The sequence below is a fragment of the Gymnoscopelus microlampas genome (assembly GCF_963454915.1).
Source record: "Gymnoscopelus microlampas genome assembly, chromosome: 8".
Taxonomy (NCBI): domain Eukaryota; kingdom Metazoa; phylum Chordata; class Actinopteri; order Myctophiformes; family Myctophidae; genus Gymnoscopelus; species Gymnoscopelus microlampas.
Window position 1 is genome coordinate 38,052,332 of NC_139945.1, and position 17,900 is coordinate 38,070,231.

A 17,900-nucleotide genomic window follows, 5' to 3' on the forward strand; every position below is an offset into this window, starting at 1 on the left:
TGTGTGTGTGTGTGTGTGTGTGTGTGTGTGTGTGTGTGTGTGTGTGTGTGTGTGTGTGTGTGTGTGTGTGTGTGTGTGTGTGTGTGTGTGTGTGTGTGGACCAAACAAAAATATAAAACAGCAAAAGGAAAACTACCTGACACATTGGAAAGAAGCAACACAAAAGCAGAGTAAACTAGAATGCTATCTGGCCCTAAACAGAGAATACGCAGTGGCAGAATACCTGAGCACCGTGACCGACCCAAAACAAAGAAAAATCTTAACTAGGTACAGACTCAGTGAGCACAGTCTTGCGATCGAGAAAGGTCGTCACAGGCAGACCTGTATCCCGAGAGAAGACAGACTATGCACCCACTGCACACAAAAGGAAGTGGAAACCGAGCTACACTTCCTAACCGTCTGTCCATTGTACCAAGACATCAGAGACACATACTTCCCACAGATTACAACCACACACAGAGATTTTGAAAACATGACCAATGACAAAAAACTCCCATATCTGCTGGGCGAAGTACAACAATGTGCAAACACAGCAGCAAGATTCGTGAGCTGCTGTGATAGGAGAAGGATATCGAACGGAACACAACCACCCTAAAGACGAATCATTGTGTATATTCCTGCACTATATTTGCACCCAGTGATCTTGGTACATAGAAATTGATCTATTGAAGATTCTGACTTTCAAATGTACATTTTTTGTTTTGATTGTATTGCTGTATTGTTGTATTGTGCTTTTTGCTTTGGCAATGTAAACGTATGTTTTCTCATGCCAATAAAGCCCTTTGAATTGAATTGAATTGTGTGTGTGTGTGTGTGTGTGTGTGTGTGTGTGTGTGTGTGTGTGTGTGTGTGAATAGGGACATATTTAACACATGAGGCTAAAGGAGCGGAAGATGCCCCGGATGCAGACACGGCGATCATCAACGCTGAGGGGAACCATGTGCATGCAGAGGAAAAGAAAGAGTACTTCATTTAGACCTCTGTTATTATTTTTTTGTTTGTTTGTTTGTTTGCTTGTTTCATGACTACTTTTGCTAACAGACAAGCAATTTTAAATTGTCTCAGCGCTGGTGCAGAATCTGTTTCCTATTCTTTTGCTCACACTAGGTTTTATACGTGTTTGTCAAGCAACTGCTGAGAATATGGCCCTTGTCTTTTGGGGGTTTTAACCTGTCGTCTGTGTTTTAGTTTTACGTTGCCTAAATTAGTACATTTTTCTGTTTTGTTTTGCTTATTACTGATGTTTCACATTCTCAGTTCCCCTCACTATAACATTTATATACCTTTTTGCAGATTTTTCCATCAGGAAGTGACCAGAAATGTGCGTCAACTGAAGTCGGAAAACCTTGGCTTTGAAAATAAATTTGTTTTAAGAGAAGAATATGTTAAATGTATCAATGTTTCAAATATCAATTTCTAGTGGATACATATTAACTTCAAATGGATCTTTTCCAAAATTCGTAAGTGGTCTTGGATGGATAAATTGGTTTTTAAATACACAATTCATGAAGCAGACAAGACACTGAGAAATCGATAAAAGTGATTAAGCACAATCTGTGTGATTGTCTCCAGATAAAATGTATTCCTTCTTTGCTGTGTCTGTATATGTCGACATTTATTTCTTTATGTTGTCACTCATGTCATTGCTTTGTAAAAACAGGAAAAAAAAGTATTAAAGCACAAAGTCTGAGGACTAACACAGAATGGAAAACACACCGTTTATTGTCTCAGGATTCAATATGAGTCTACTGTAGATAGAGAGAACGTTTCAGACACATGATGAAGATTAAAACTAACCACTTGAACCCTAGCATCCCTATTCTGGGGGGAACATTCACCCAAAATAGCTGATCTACAAGCTCACAACGTTGTGAGCGGTGTGAGCTTGTAGAATGCCAATTTCCAGTGAAGATATTTGGTGTAGATGGGGGGGGGGGAGTACTGGACCAAGTATACGGTCATCTAAGTATTAGTTTACTAAGTATAGAGGGTTTAAGTGGTTAAACAAATCCTAATCCTAATCTGACTTTGGTCTGTTATTATTTGATGTAAGAATGGGAGATACAAACTGAATGAATGGAACCTTTTAGTGGTTCATTATTTATGTTTATCTTTATTGAACTATGCTCAATGTGTTGATATTGCTGTAAATGACTTTGCTAATGTGACTATTGGTGAACAATATTGTTGAATCTTTGGATCCCTGAAACATAAAAAAAAATGTATATTAGCCTATACAGTATTTAAAGTATTCCATAGGTCTTGATTTTTAGCCATTTATCTATGATGAACTAGAGTTAGTTTCGCCACATGGCATGTATATAATGTGTAAGTATTCGATTTTGGTAAAAAGATAAACTCTGGTTAAAGCTTTTTGATTTCAGATCAGTTCCTATCACTTTGAAGATTTTTTTTTATTTTTCCATTTATTTAGATTTCTGAAGAATTCTTTGAACTGAAATTCGACCAAATTTGTTCAAATGTAAACAATCTGCTTAAAATATATGTACTATGATTGACATTTATTATATTATAATCTATTGATTGATATTATTGCTGTTATTACTAAAGTAAAAGTAGTTGTCAAGATTCTTTTCCATTTTTGAAGTAACTGAACTTCTCTCATGAAAACAATACAACTATCACCGTTATGGCCTTTGAGTTTGCTGCAAACAGTACTAATGACATGTTGAGGCATTGGTGAATCAGACATCCTCACTCCCCTCAATGTATATAGCCACTATATCAAAGACATCTAACCATATTGCCAATGCTCATATGTTATTTTGTCAACTCAATACAATGCTATAAATAACTCATTTTGTACAAAGTTTTAATCGCTGTAATTGCTTTGCTTTTTATGGGGGATGTGCAAGGTTTGCTTTTTTCCAGTATATTGAATATTCATTTTTCAACTATACCACTGTAAAGAGAAAAAAGAAAACACACACAAACACACACACGAAAAACAAAGTGCATATTAAAATATGAACCACTTGAAAGCTGTGTTGTTAATACTGTTGTTTGGAATACAATCAAGAGTCATGCCGCTTTAATTGTGTATCACTGTACAAATTATATTTCTAATTCAGATTCCAGAAGTTTCGTTTGCACCTAGTAGCTATATTAAGTCCCTATATTGTATCTACTGTATATAAACTATAGGCAACCATGAATTGGTGGACATTGTCCATAGACACACCTTTAATTGTTATGGCCAAATTATACCTTGTCATGTGACCATCTTATTCAGTCACTGAAACAAATTTTCAACTGAAAAATGCAACTATCAGTTTAAAATCAGTTATTCACAGTTAGGGATTGAGTCGTATGCAACAAAGTATGAATTTGCCTTTATTCCTTGCAATACACTGCTGAAGAATTAACAAGCCTTTAGTATCAACGATATATGCAAAGGACCTGACTTGTTGAAAGATTAAAAAACATGAGGCTCCTCAGGAAGACTGCCTGAGGCTCACGGTTCTTCACTTCATTTGCGAATTAATACAGGGTGACAAAAGGAGGACTTCAGTGTCTCTGAATACCTTCCCCATCTCATTGTAAATTAGCATGATGAAGCTTGAAGTGTTTTCATTAAACTGCCCACAGATGTCTACACAGTGGGCTGCTGGTGCCTTGTATATCTGTGAACCAGCATAGGAACATAAATGATACAAGTCACACAGTACTGTCTTTTCATAGGATTCTAAAAGGCTGAATGCTGCTATTGGCAGTCATTTAAATTGGCAGAGGATTAACAAATGGCCTTCCAAACATTAATTTACCCATTTTACTGTACATTTCACTAATCCACATCCACAATTGTGTTTAAACCCTACTGCTTATATGTGTAAATATAATGACCAATATAAAGTAATGGTCATTATCCCTGCTACACTGAAAGAGATGAAGATGTTATTTATTTTATTGAAGTAATATAGATATGTGTAGACTACTGAATAGCTTCACATGAAGCCACCTGATGGGGAAGGAGAACATGGGGGCCCATGCTATAATGGTGCTCCATTATTCAGCACTCATTGACCTTGAGCATAATGTTGTTTCCCAGCAGACTAATGTTGCCATTATCAACACGCTGTCCAGCCAGCCATCTGCCTGATTCATACAGTGACTCACTCACTCTTCTTGTCCAAACAGCTCCTAATGCTTGCTCCATAATCATTACCACCAAAAGCCCAGCCAATTTAAACAAACATCAACACCCTATATAGAACTCCTTCCCTTTATTAAAGCCTTTTCGCGTCTTTAAGCAAGCCGTGGTGTGTACATTAAGATAGACTATATCGTGACTAATGCCAAGCAGAAAATATTGTTATAGATCCATCGTATTATTGTAATTGGTTATTGAGAGAGGAATGCTTAATGTAATAGTAAATACTGAGTTGAAAGTAAAGGATTTATTTTTTCTTTACCCTTGAAATGTGAGAACCAAAGCCTGGGCAATGTAACAATTCCAGCATGACCCCCAGTGGGGCCTTCTAAGTCTTACAAGTCTGAAAGACGCTGATCTCTACTGTACCCTGTATGCAGAGTTCATATCAGCCCCCCAGCTCTCAATAGGCTGTTATCATACCAAAGCAGAAGTCCAGTATAAAAGCCTCCGAGGATCGAATGATATCTATAAAAGACATTATTACACTTACATATTAGGATTACATCCTAATTACACTTTTCCAGCATTAATCATATTCTTTCTCGAACAGATGGCCCTTGCAGTAGCACTGCTGGTTGTATTAATTAATGAAGTCCTATTCGTTTTTTTGTTGCTGCGATGCAAATGTCATCAAATTTAGCATATAATCACTCTAGTCCGACAATATCAAGACATTTCTTACATTCATTAAGTACAGTGGAGAGGTTGTTTGTGAAAACAGTTTACTTTTTGTATTTAGCTTTTCCCTTCTTTTCAGTACTGCTGTAGATTAGTAACAACTGGAGGAGTAACAGACATGAAAAACCCACCAACCACAAGCACACAAATAGTCCTATTGGATTAACAGCACACTATTTTATGTAGAACCAACATTAATAGTTTTCACTATCCAAGCATGTTAATTGCCTTGTATAATCCACTAAGCGATGTGCTGAGGAAATAAAAGGATATAAAGGATTTTAAAGATACAGTGGGTCTATAAGGTGAGTACAATGTATTCCATCCGGAAACCTTAGCTGAAGGGCAGTGCTGAAGAAACGTTTTATAATTGCAGGATACAGTATCCTTACAAGCATTATAGTGAAAGTCTGAAGAAGCCAGTATGTTTATTCTTCCATATCTGGAATTTGAAAGTGCATGTTCACCAATGATAATAATCAAAACTCAGACAATACAGTATCTGAGGGAAGATGTTTTATACTGTATCATACATCATACTGCCTGCCAAGTAGGAGATAGACTTTTTGAAATATTTTACATAACCATTGCTTGTGTAATCATCACTGGAACATGAGGTGAGTAGAGAGTAGAGGGTGGAAGATACAATTCATATATATTTAGAAGTTGGAGCATAACATCTGTCATCATTGCTCCAAGCCAAAATGCTGAATAATGTGGGGATTGTATCATTTGTCTCCTCTCGGATTGACTAACTCTATCAAAGGAGAGGATTGGAAAGAATAGTGAATGCCCTTTGACTTTTTTACTAGTTCTCAAACATTTTCATGTCCCCCAAATTTCTATTTGGCCACGGACCCACATCTGAAAATATTTTGTGCCATAAGAGAAGATTTGTGTTAAAAAATGTCTTGATTGAATGAATGATTGATTGATTTATTGATTGTTGATTATTGATACGGTACTTTATTAGAAGCTTGCAGAAAAAAGCACATGAAAGTACAGTTCAATACAAGGTCAGCTAATAGGATTTAAAACCCAAGAAAGCCTATGGCTTGTTTCCATTGGGGTCCGTTGTACTTAATTCATAGAGGATTCCAAAGTTTTCACATTCTTGAATAGCCAAAGTATAAAATAGGGTTAAAGTGGTTAAACTGATTGTGATGCTATATCAACTAATTTTACTGGGGACCCCCTGGAGCCACTTCATGGACCACTGGGGGTCCCCAGACCCCACTTTGACAACCACTGACAAATGCAACCTCAGAGTCAATCTGACTGAAATCCATGATCATTAGATGCATCAGTTATCAGTTATATCCCTACTTTTTAAACCTGTGAAGGCAGGCATTGTTCAGTGTCGCATCCCACTTTTGAACATCCACGTTTGTGCTGTCGGACATGATCTCGAGATGTGTTTTGCCCAAAATCATATGTGATGAGATTATACAAATCATGCACACATCCAGTTGTGACAGGTCCTAGAGGGAGTAACGGAAGTCAAATGGTCCGGAACAAGGAACATGAGCTTGTATATCCCCCTGGATACATCACCACACCATTAAGCTGGATGAATGTGTCTAGTCAGATACAACAAGTCCCTTGTTTACTGTGTGAGGATTTTCCACACTGTGAGTTGTGCTGCATGAATCAGGCCACATGCGGGTCTGTGGATTGATGAGAGAAGAATCCACTGTATGTTAAAGTCATTCATCCAAACTGACTCACACACTGTATGGTTAAGTCCAAGTCCTGAAATAACCTGCACTGGTCTGGTTCTGGTCTGTCTGCATTTGATTTATTTTAGATTGTATTTTTAGATCTAATTAAAACAAACTTTTCTGCATTGTTTGGCTGAATCTTGCATCAGGGAGGCCCAGGAGACGCTATAAAGAGAAGCCTTGTCTTTGGTAGTCTTCCGGGGGGGAAATAGAGTACCTGCGGCATAAGGTATGCAAAAAAAAATAGTGTGCCATCTGTTTGGATTCGAGCATTTGCGTTTCTTCCCAGCAATTCACAAGAGACTTAATTAAAGTTAGGATATTAGTGACTGGAAGATTGATGTTTGCCCAATAAAAATGACAAGTGTGGGAGATCTGAACATAAGTTAAACAGCGGAATTAATTCCCTTTTTAAATGTAAACGAAACTGCTGCATTTGTTTTTTACATGATTCAGACATGGAATAATTATTTTTCAATTTAATGAATTAATTACATTTCTATAAGATATTGTTTTTACCAGCTTGCAAAGCACGCTGGTCTAAGAAGAGACTGAGTCTAGTCAACACTTTCTAGACACTTTCTAGACACTTTCTCATCAATAGCTGCCCTTTAAGCCAATGGGGATATTTCCCATACTCTGAACTCACAAGCTATGGTACTAGACACGCCTCTCGCCATCTCATCTCTCGCCATCTCAAATGTATAAAAACCTTATGAAAATAGCAGATCTACAAGCACACTATGCACATTGTGAGCTTGTATATCGGCTGTTTTCAAATGGTCGAAATGCATATAGGGCTTAAGTCAGTGGTATTCAACTAGATTAGGCAGGGGGCCACAATTGTAAAATGACTTGAAGTCGAGGGCCACAAGACCGTGTTCGTGGTTAATGTATGGCCGTTTGTTGTGTGCTATAGGACACAACAATGGCCATATTATGTCCATTATTGTAACTTATTAGGGCCTGCTTCATACTGCATTTATGCCTTTTGATGTTTGATAGTATACTTTCTGTTCCAGTTCTTTATAATGCACAGGCTTTGATTTGGATATTGAGAAAATATATTTCAGTGTGTTCTGTGCAAGGGTCCCTGGCATAGAAGCATATCTTTATGAGAAAAGTGGTGGAGACAGGCTGGCAAGGTCAAGGTATAAAAAAAAAAGTGTTTACATGTTCGTATGAAGGAAAGGTGTTTACTTTATTTTTGTCTCCGCCAGGCCGAAAGGCATGGCGAGAGAGTATGTTTTACCCCCTGTCCGTCCGTCCGTCCGTCCGTCTGTGGACAGCTAATCTCCCGCACCGTTGGCTTGATCGCAGCGAAACTGTGCACACACACTCCCTGGATGCCAATTCAGAACCTCTGCCCCAATTTTTTCACATGGCCCTGTTATAGCGCCACCAGGGGGCCGCTTTTTGCTAAACACATTTTTTCAAAGTTCTCCTACAGATTCTGTCCAAACATCACGCAAATCGGTACACAGTATCTCTTTCAGATTTTTCATATTCCATCCTGATTGGCTAGAAATGGCTTCTAGAAAAGGTTTTACCAATCTGCGTAAAACTTTGTATGCGCACTCCCTAGAGGTCAAGGAAAAACCTTTGCCCTGCATTTTTCACATCTGCCTTTTATAGCGCCACCAGGAGGCAGACTTATGTAAAACATATTTCTTTACATTACTCCTTCCGATTTTATCCAAGTTTCACGCAAATCGGTACACATGATCTCTATAGTCATGTGATAAAAATCTGTTTAATTTTTCATATTCCATCCCGATTGGCTAAAATTCACATCTAAAGTTTGCAGGAGTGGCCCGTTTTGAACAAAATGCCGCAAATCATGAATGCAGCGTCCGATTGTGGTCAGACTTTGCACACACATTCACACTATGTTGAGGAACAAATGCTACCCTTTTAATATTTGCCTGTTATAGCGCCACCAGCAGGTCTAATTTAGCAAAACACATTTTTTTGAACAAAATGCCTCAAATCATGAATGCAGTGTCCGATTGCCGTGCAAGGCCGAAGAAGAAATGGCACCCTTTTCACATTGGCCTATTATAGCGCCAACAGGAGGCCACAATAACCTACCTGACCTGGCGGAGACACTTTTTCTGGTTTGTTTTTGTTTTTGAGCACCCGGCTGATAAGTGCACAAGCTCTTATGATGTATTTTAAGAACCATTAGAGAGTGTCAGAGTGACCCTTAAAAATGGGTCAGCCCAGGACTATTGATGACGAATGAAACATACTGTGTAAAATCTACACGTGGATGAAGATGTAGCAGATGGAAGATGGACAAAATCCACTCAAAAGCTAATAGATGCAGAAGGAGAATTCTTTCTTTGGTGTAATGGATGACAGCCACTCAAAACTCAGAAATAGCTACAAATGGGTGGCATATGGTGTATGAAATGCATTCAAAGCTCACCTAATCACCGAATTCTAGTACATGATGTGCTACTGAAATGTAGCGATGCAGCTTTTGTCAAGCGTGAAAAAAACAGTTGAACTACTTGAAAGCTACATTATTCTAAAAGTAGTGAGAAGTAGACAACATTTCTAGCATAACAAATTAGCAGGTGCCAATGGGGCCGCATTTGGCCCGCGGGCCGCCAGTTGAATATCACTGGCTTAAGTGGTTAATGTATGTTTTGTAATAATAATCTAAATCTTCAAATTAACAAGTAACTAAAGTTGTAGTGGAGTAGAAGTACAATATTTTCCTTTGAGATGTACGTGGAGTAGAAGTAAAAGTACCGAAAATTGGAAATACTCCAGCAGAGTAAAAATACCTCAACATTTTGTCTTGGTCTTGTGTAGTTGCCATACAACTTTACAAAAGAGAGGAAGGGTGCCTACTTTGACTCTAGTGTGAATATTTCCAGATTTGTATGATGCTAGTCAGTGTGGTGCTGGTCCTCTGGGGTTGGTCCAGAGCATTAGCTCAGCAAGACAACTGATTCAATGGTGGTGAGGAGACAAGAAAATGTTTATCCATTAAGACCGGGAACGCATCTGTGTCATTTTAAGATTTCTTCTTTTTTGCAAATCTTTGAATTTATATATAATACTGTATGTTTTAAAGCGAACATTTTTAACTCCGATCTGTGCTTCTGGATATCCCTGGAACAACATATTTTGAGATGGGGGTCCGCGGCCAAATACATATCATTTTGGGGGTCCTTGACATGGAAAGGTTGGAGCACCACTGATATAGCAACATACTGTTAGGATTTAGAAAACATTTTTAGATATGTATTTAGCCGCAGACCCCCCCATCTCAAAATGTTTTGTTCCAGGGGCCCCCGAAGTAAAGATTTTTTGATACAAATGTTTGCTTTAAAAAACGATAAATTCAAAGATTTGCCAAAAAAAAAATCTAAAATAGAAGATTTACAAGCTCATAGCGCTATGAGCTTGTATATCTGCTATTTTTGAATAGCCAAAGAAATCTAAAATGACAGAGACGCATTCCCTGATTGAATGGGTTAATCCAGGCACATTTAGTATTCATGGGACGGACAAGCACAAGAGTTCACCTTGGCGGGTCACGACAAGAGAAAAGGCCCAGAATCCTAAAGAGCTACCAGGCCAGGTTTTACATAGCACTTAGAAACACAACTGATTGTGTTTTTAATTGCTTTGATTATCTAGTTTACTTTGGCAAAATTGAAAATGGTAATGTACCACATAACAAATTATCAGCTTGATATGGTGTGAAACCATTGTATTTCAGCCGTAGTGATAGATTTATGGGCTAGATCGATCGATGGAGAACTTCAAGCGTGTTTCCAAATGAATATGTTCCTCATGCATTCAATGTACTATGGCTATACTTCATTAATGACTTATACTGTTCAATATTTGTGTTCACGTTTTCTAAAATCACAGAGTGCATACACTGGATTAATTGACAGCATTATTGGCTGTGTTAAAGGTTATATTTTATTAGAGTCATAATCAACAACCTATGTCAGAAAATGTATCGTATTTTAGTAGAATTAATGCTCCAATCTTACCTCTGCAGGGCTGCAGACTATTGTAATTGCTTCATGTCTAAAAAAAAAGACCCAACATGATTAATGCTTTTCTAACTCATTAAAACATGGATTATACATTAACTGACTGGCAACATCTTTCAGTATTAATATTATTATTTTGACAAATTAGTAGGGCAAACAAGATGACCAAATTCCAATCTATTAAAATTCTGCTGATATTAAGTATAGAACAGTGTCCTAAGAACACAAACTCTAAAAGACAGTTTGTAAAGTCGCTCTACTGTATACACTTCAGGACAACAACATTTTCTGTCCTAGCAAAACACAATACTTTTGACAACATAATGCTCTCAAAAGCTTCTGTGTAGTGATTCAAAACAATACTATTATGTTAGCTTAGGACTGAATGATTGCCAGCCATACACACATGATGAAACCCTTAGGTTGGACATTATGAACTAATTCAATTATATGCATCACCAGTTCAACGGACATACAGAATTGGGGAATTGTCCAAAATATAAAGAACGAAAGAGAAACATCAGTAAATCATGTGTGAATGAAGTTAAATGTGAAAATGATTTTCAAAGGGACTTGGGCAGACAACATGGGTTTTAAGTGCAGACTGGAAATGTCTGCTCTGCTGCCACGGTATTTATTCTGCAATAACAGATTCCATTTACTATACAGCTTCAATACTTTTCATTGAATATACATTGCCCTAAGTAGTAGTAGTAATAATATGAATATGAATATGAATAAATAAAATATGTTGTGCATACAATTCACTTTGAAATTCATGTTGGTCTATTCCTGTGTAACCTTTACATGTTATGATCAATAACAGATAATCTGCTGTATGATTAAATCTAGAAATCAATGTGAATGATGAGCTGCAGGATTTCACAAGTGCTCTCACAAGAAGAATTGACCAACTGACATTTGTAGAGACTTGTACTTGATATAGTAGAGCTGAGAGGGTGTGAGAGCCAGGCTGTCATTCCTCTTATGGACCTCCATGAAGTGGCTACTAAATTTCACACCATAATTGCTCAATGTTGTGTGGAAGTGCACGGATAAAATAAACAATTGTCTTGGTGACAGTCATGGCAAAATAGGTGTGATCCAACCACGCACGTTTGTGCCACATAGAATTATTAATGTGTCACGGAACAAGGTTACGTTAAGACAGATGGTAGATTATGACAGCACCAGCACAGCTAGTACACCGTCAAATCCTCAGTGTTACTTGAACTCTGAGTGTACAAATGTAACCCAATGGATCTGGATGCTGGGGTCACGACCTTGATCTTGCTGATCCATCTCATTGTAGTGGAGGAATAACGAATCCGATAATCATCATCAAGAAGAGGGTTTCATCCCGGTTATCCACCATTATTAGTGGGTGAAATTAAAGTAACCTTTGTAGTGCTCACATTTAACAAGGAGGATAGGGTTGGATCAATTATTTCCCCCTCAGATTTTCTCGTTAGATGACCCTTGTCATCCAAAGAGAAATGTCAGGGAAGGAATGCAAGGGAAGTGTTCTTAACCCCTTCAAGGGATGCCAGATTTGTGATTGGCAACTTTCAGGCAGATGTGGAGAAAGAAAGTAACTCATCTTAAATCAGCAATTCTACCGTAATTTAAGTGGATTTTAATATTGTTACCCAAATACTTTTGGAAGGGAACAACTAAATTATTAGAAAGGATAAGAAAACATATCCAGACTCTGGAATTAAACCTCATTTAAATTCCATTAATTATTCATTCCAGTGTGTGGACATCTTCTTATTCTTTCATGTATTCTTCTTTTTATCCAGCACCTGCCTTACTGAGGTCTTGGATGTGCAGAATAGCAAGGCAAACTTTGAGGTTTTCTTGAAAGAAAAGATGGTTGCCACTTTGGAGAGCATCTGAGATGAATTTGCAAGGATGTATTCATATTGAAATGGATAAGGACTCAGTATGTCACATTAATTGGTTCTTTCAGTGTAATCAAGTCACTGTTTGACTTTCAACCCAGAGTCCCTATTTCAGCCACGTCATTATAGGTGAAATTGTTCTAAATGCTATTGGATTGTAGCTCTGCTAGTTCATCAATGAAAGGACCTGACTGACAGAATGTTGTTGTGAGAGGCAAAGCTATACTAGGAGCAGGAGGTGTACTATTACATTCAGCAGATTCCATTCAAAAACTTGGACCTCCTACAGAGGGGGAAACTGGCTTTGACTTAAGCTGCTGCCATGTTGTCATTCATAAACATATGCCCTGGCTCGGATGCAACAGACCCCAAGACGACTCCTGGCAACTAATGGGGATCTTAATGAATTAGCACATTTCAGTGGTGTCCGGATCAATCAAGAGTGATGATGAAAGAGAGCAGATGAAAATTGCTGTCACTACACAAAAATAAAATGTCACTACAAACCTATCTTAGCATATCTCTCCTCAGATTTTTATATGTTGATCGACCGTCATAGACCTACATTTATCTATCTATTACTTCCAATTTCGGTCATTTTAGTAAATACTGTTAATGCTATAATGCTGGCAGGTGATTAATTGTGGCTGTACAGTAGTGTTCAGCACATAGTTCATCTGCCAGACAAGAGAAAATCTAACATAAACAGTAGTAACTTATCCTGCACATCCTGGTTAAGACTGTGATTGTCCAAGCTTACTAATGCTCATGGTCATAGCATGAATAACTTAAAATGAGGGGGATGTTGCACTTTACAATAACTCAGTTGCATTAAATTGCTCATGTAATGGTTATACATACCGTTGTCACTACCACAAGGCTAAAGAGCACTCCAACCCAAATACAATTGAAACTTTGAAAGCCCCAATACATTCTTGAATTGTTTTCCAAATAATTGTTTAATTAATATCACTAAATGTCCTCTAGCATAAGATTTAAAAAATAGCATTATGTGCAATAGTGTGCAAAGGATCCAATTTAATGGTAAAATACCACCATCTGGTGGACAACTCCCATCCAAACATCTGCAAATTTACCATTTTGAGAAATTACAGTCCCATATATTTTTGGGTTATGGGATGTTCTTTCTTCCCGGTTATCAACACTGATGTAAGACATGAAACTCATACATAGTTTGAGCCATACTTAGAGGTACTGCTATTCGAAGGGAAATAAAGAAATGTACAAGGTTACTGGATACATGGTCACAGACCAACCTGGGGAGATTATTAGACCTGTGGGCACTGAGAATGTTCTCCAAGCAGCATCACCATCATATTAACCACTTGAACCCCAGCATCCCTATTCTAGGGGGAACATTCACCGAAAATAGCCACTCTACAATTTGCGACACATTGTGAGCTTGTAGTTTGGCTATTTTTGGCAAAGAGATTTGTTGTAGACAGAAAAAAGCACAGTACAGTTGTAACTCAGGTCCACTTCACTGAGACTAGATGGTTTAAAGGAGGTGTTCACCCAAAAAATGCTTTATTTTCTATCAATTGCACACCCTATGAAGCCTTGAATCCATGGATTATTTTTTGTTTGTGTTGCATTCCTAAGCTAATAATTTGATTCCCGTCTCCTACCGGCTAATGTATCCGGTAGGAGACACAAAGTAGATTATTTGTGTCTCCTACCGGAAATACACACAGTCATCAAATTATTGTCTTAGGAATGCCACAAAAACAAAAATAAATCCATGAAATCAAGGCTTCATGGGGTGTGTAATTGATAGGAAATAAGTCATTTTTTGGGTGAACTCCTCCTTTAAGTAAAAGACTGGCCCATTACCTCAAGATATTGAAAGACCAGTAATTTTTTTACAGTATGACTGGTGGACATATTAAAATGTTAATCTTCACAACTTTACCCTCATTGAACGCCAGAGGTTAATCTCATAATGTACCTACCAGTGCCAAGCTCTTTTTGTTGTTTTTTTGTTTTTTTCATGTCGTCATAGCCCCCGCTAAATCCGTTTAAAATCCGCGTTCATTTGGTTCGACACAAACACGGGATCCGTGAAAAACAAACAGCGAAAACTGCGAGTCGATCCGTGCCGCCATTTTGAAGTTACAGGCGAGAACGTTAGACAGGACGATGCGGTGAGGAAAACCAGAAGGGAGATAAATCGATTCTAAGCTGACGCCCAGACAGGAAACGGATGCGAGCGAAAAAACCGGAACCAGTTTTATTCCGTTTCCGGTCGGCCCCGGAACCGGAAATGGGTCGAAAAAAATTCCGGAATGTGCACTTTTTCGATTTAACATGGGAAATGCGAGTCGCGTAGATCTACGCGACTGGCACACTGCGGCTTTAAATCGTTTGGCGTAGATCTACGCGACTGGCACGCGATGTGTTAGACCCTATTTTATACTTAGCCATCTGAGGGTGCTGCATGCCGAAAATTGCATTTATTTATGCTTTTATCATTTATTGTTTAATCTATAATGACATGGTGTGGTTAAAAGTCATGTAATTATTAAATTACTCCTGTGCTCGGGATCTCTTCATCTCCCCTCAATGCCAAAGTACATCTGAAAGACATCGCAGCAGCCTTTCTCGCTTAGGAACTGGTAGAGCTGTCCAAGGTCCATGTGGTTGCCTCTGTTCCCATGTGGGTCAAACATGGCTTCTTCAAAACCTGTAAATCTGCGCAGTGAATCCATGCATTCACCACTGCTACTGTCCTTGCCCTCCGCACCAAGAGGAGTATCTTCTCTGTGTCGAATCATGATCTTCTTCCATGTCAGAACTTTAACTCTGTGAAGAAAAAAAACAACATTTGACAACTACCGGTAGTTTTATTTCATGGCTATGGTATATGCAGTGGTTCTCAACCTGTGGGTTGGGACCCCCAGGGGGATCCCCACATGATTTTGGGGGGTCCCCACATGACAGTGAAGTAACAATTTAAGGACTTTTAAGACCTTTTTAATACCTCAAAAAAAGAAGAAAAGAAAAAAAACACCATTGCTGCATCAAAAGTAATCATAATTGGCATATACTATAAGAATTGGTCAAACATTGGCAAATTGTCAAATAATATAAGAAAGAGGCAAACATTTTGAAAATAGTAGATCTACAAGCTCACAGCGCCTTGCGTTGTAGCTTGTAGAGCTGCTATTTTCACATTATCTGTGGAACCGAGTCAAACAAAATGTAATGCCTCGGCCTGGGCCGCAGTGTGCGGTCCAGGCACCCTAGGCTGCAATGCCAGCCTGACAGCGTGTCACGGGTTCGAGTCCCGATCCCGACGACCTTTGCTGCGTGACACTCCCCATCTCTATCCCCATTTCCTGTCTGGAATACTAACAATACTAACAGACACTAACATACCTAGACCAGAACTCCTCACAGGCAGTTTGAGGCCCCTCCACACACACGATACCGGGCTTTCCAGGCATGCTGAACCCCGACAGCCCCAGCTCTTTGGACCACTCCAGAATGTTCTTCCTCTTGGTCTTGTTATAGATGTGGTGACTATAGATCCATAGACGGGTGAACCGCTCCACTGGACACGGAGAGGAAGACTCTTTCTTAGAAGCTGTAGCCGTTGTTGAGGCGCTCTTGACATAGAGGTGTGCGTTCTCCTTCGCCCATTCCACTGCAGAGAGCACGCACACCTCTCCTTGGCAGTTCTCTGTAAGGTACGCATTCAGGTCTGTATGGAGCTGTGTCTGCTGGGCTCTGCTGAGGTCAGCACATCTAGGATGAGAAAGAAAATGTAGACGCATTTCAGGCAACTTAAGCTGGAGAGTTTCAGAACATTTTTGGCACAAGAAACTTAACACATGAACAGTGCAGACTTTGTTTCAACCACGATCCAGCTGTTGCTCTCGTGAGATGCACTAGCCAGCCACTCCTTACGTTCAGTTATCAGGTTTGGACATTTTCACTTTCACTTTCCTCAACAGAGTTGCTTACCTTACAGTTATTTCTGGTAAGACATTCGGATACTCATAAGGATAAGTGCAGGATAAATTGATGTCCCCCTAAGAAATACATAAGGAATTTAAATAATGCTATATTATGATGTAGCCGCAAGCAACGCTTAGATTCTATTTTAAATATCTGGAATCTAGAGTTGCAATACCAACCCTTGACAGCCCATACATCCAAACAGAAAAGTCCTATCTGATTTATCTGATATTAAACAACGTTAAACTCACCAACATTGCAACTGCACGGAAAGCTTGGATGATCCTCTTTCTATCTCCAAAGTTTTTGTTTCATAAAAATCCACTGTAGACATTATGATCTACTTTCTGTCAATAAATTCTGTGCAGGTGATAATTTTGTTGGAGTGCTTAAGCGCTTGTTGGAAATCACTCAATGGTCCTGCTGCTGAGTGATCTGCCACAATCAGATTTTCTGTTTGGACGTATGGGGCTGTCAAAGGTTGGTATTGCAACTCTAGATTCCGAATATTAAAAATCCAATCTAGAGTTGTTTTGGGGCTAATTATGATGTACATACAGTCATTATGAAACGGTAGAAGGGCAATATTGTGTTAGTTACCCAGTTCATGCAGGCACTTTCCATCTTCTGCTTAATGACAAACTGGGGTCTTGAAGGGGGAGGTGTATCTGTAGAACCCTCCACAAAACCCCTGAGTTCTGCCAGCGCCATCTGGTCGGTTATCTCAAGTTCTTCTTGGGTCGGGAACATGCTTGACAGCAGTTCTATCTCTGAAAGCTGCGCCTCGGCCCACTCACATAGTGACATGTTCTCTGGACCACGTCATCAATTCACTTCGCTCCACGGTCCGGAGGTACAACACAACACAGGCGGAATAGAACAGTGTTCTTCTCGTCCAAAGCAGAACAGTGAATGGTCGATCACCAGTGTTGCCAGATTTTGCGAGAGAAATAAGAAACCTGGTCTTAGGTTGGCTCTGGGTCTAGGGAAACAAGCTTGCTTACACAAACTTGTGTTTGCATGGGGCACACACAAGAAGCAACCTAGGCCACGTGAGCACTTCATCGGCTATTTGAAAATAGCAGAGCAACGACGCGGTGTGAACTTGTAGATCTGCTATTTTCAAAAACTCTAGCAATAAAATGCTCCCTGTGGAAGTGGGACAAAACATTTTCATGAAAATATTTGAGAACCACTGGTTTAAAAACGTATTAAACAATTTGGAAGCAAGTCTAAATAAGCAAGTACACTTTAGGGTTAGGCTAAAAAAACGGAACCCGCAACTACCATTTTTTACAAGCAACTTTACTACAGATAAGGAAGCCCACAATCGCTTATAATAAGCCGACATGGCAACAATGACTGGGATCTGCATGTTGCTAATCCGGTTTAGGTCTAGAACGGATACGGAAACGGT

The 17,900-nt window shown here is 39.0% G+C and overlaps 2 protein-coding genes across 2 annotated transcripts in view; one reads left to right on the forward strand and one right to left on the reverse strand.

Annotated features, from left to right (window-relative positions):
- The window catches only part of cadm2b (cell adhesion molecule 2b), a 206,533-nt gene extending 205,312 nt beyond the window's left edge, over nt 1-1,221 (forward strand). Inside the window, exon 9 of the mRNA XM_084064839.1 lies at nt 858-1,221. Coding sequence (XP_083920965.1) covers nt 858-976 — 119 coding nt within the window. The 3' untranslated portion in view covers nt 977-1,221. The remainder of the gene's footprint in view (nt 1-857) is intronic.
- Nucleotides 1,222-13,482: 12,261 nt separating this feature from the next.
- On the reverse strand, nt 13,483-17,378 carry rwdd2b (RWD domain containing 2B). Its single transcript, XM_084064841.1, has 4 exons — nt 17,084-17,378; nt 16,490-16,557; nt 15,902-16,270; nt 13,483-15,325 (listed from the first exon to the last, which is right to left on the reverse strand). The coding sequence occupies exons 1-4, from the start codon at nt 17,288-17,290 to the stop codon at nt 15,073-15,075; spliced, it is 897 nt and encodes a 298-aa protein (XP_083920967.1). The 5' UTR covers nt 17,291-17,378; the 3' UTR covers nt 13,483-15,072.
- Nucleotides 17,379-17,900: the final 522 nt, after the last annotated feature.

What these genes read in the sequence shown, in the direction of transcription:
- rwdd2b (XM_084064841.1), bottom strand. Translation starts at nt 17,290, where the DNA reads ATGTCACTATGTGAGTGGGCCGAGGCGCAGCTTTCAGAGATAGAACTG. An exon ending in AAAGTGCCTGCATGAACTGG is followed by an intron (nt 16,558 to 17,083) that starts GTAACTAACACA and finishes TGTATTTCTTAG; the next exon opens with GGGGACATCAATTTATCCTG. An exon ending in TGTGAGGAGTTCTGGTCTAG is followed by an intron (nt 15,326 to 15,901) that starts GTATGTTAGTGT and finishes TTTTCTTCACAG; the next exon opens with AGTTAAAGTTCTGACATGGA.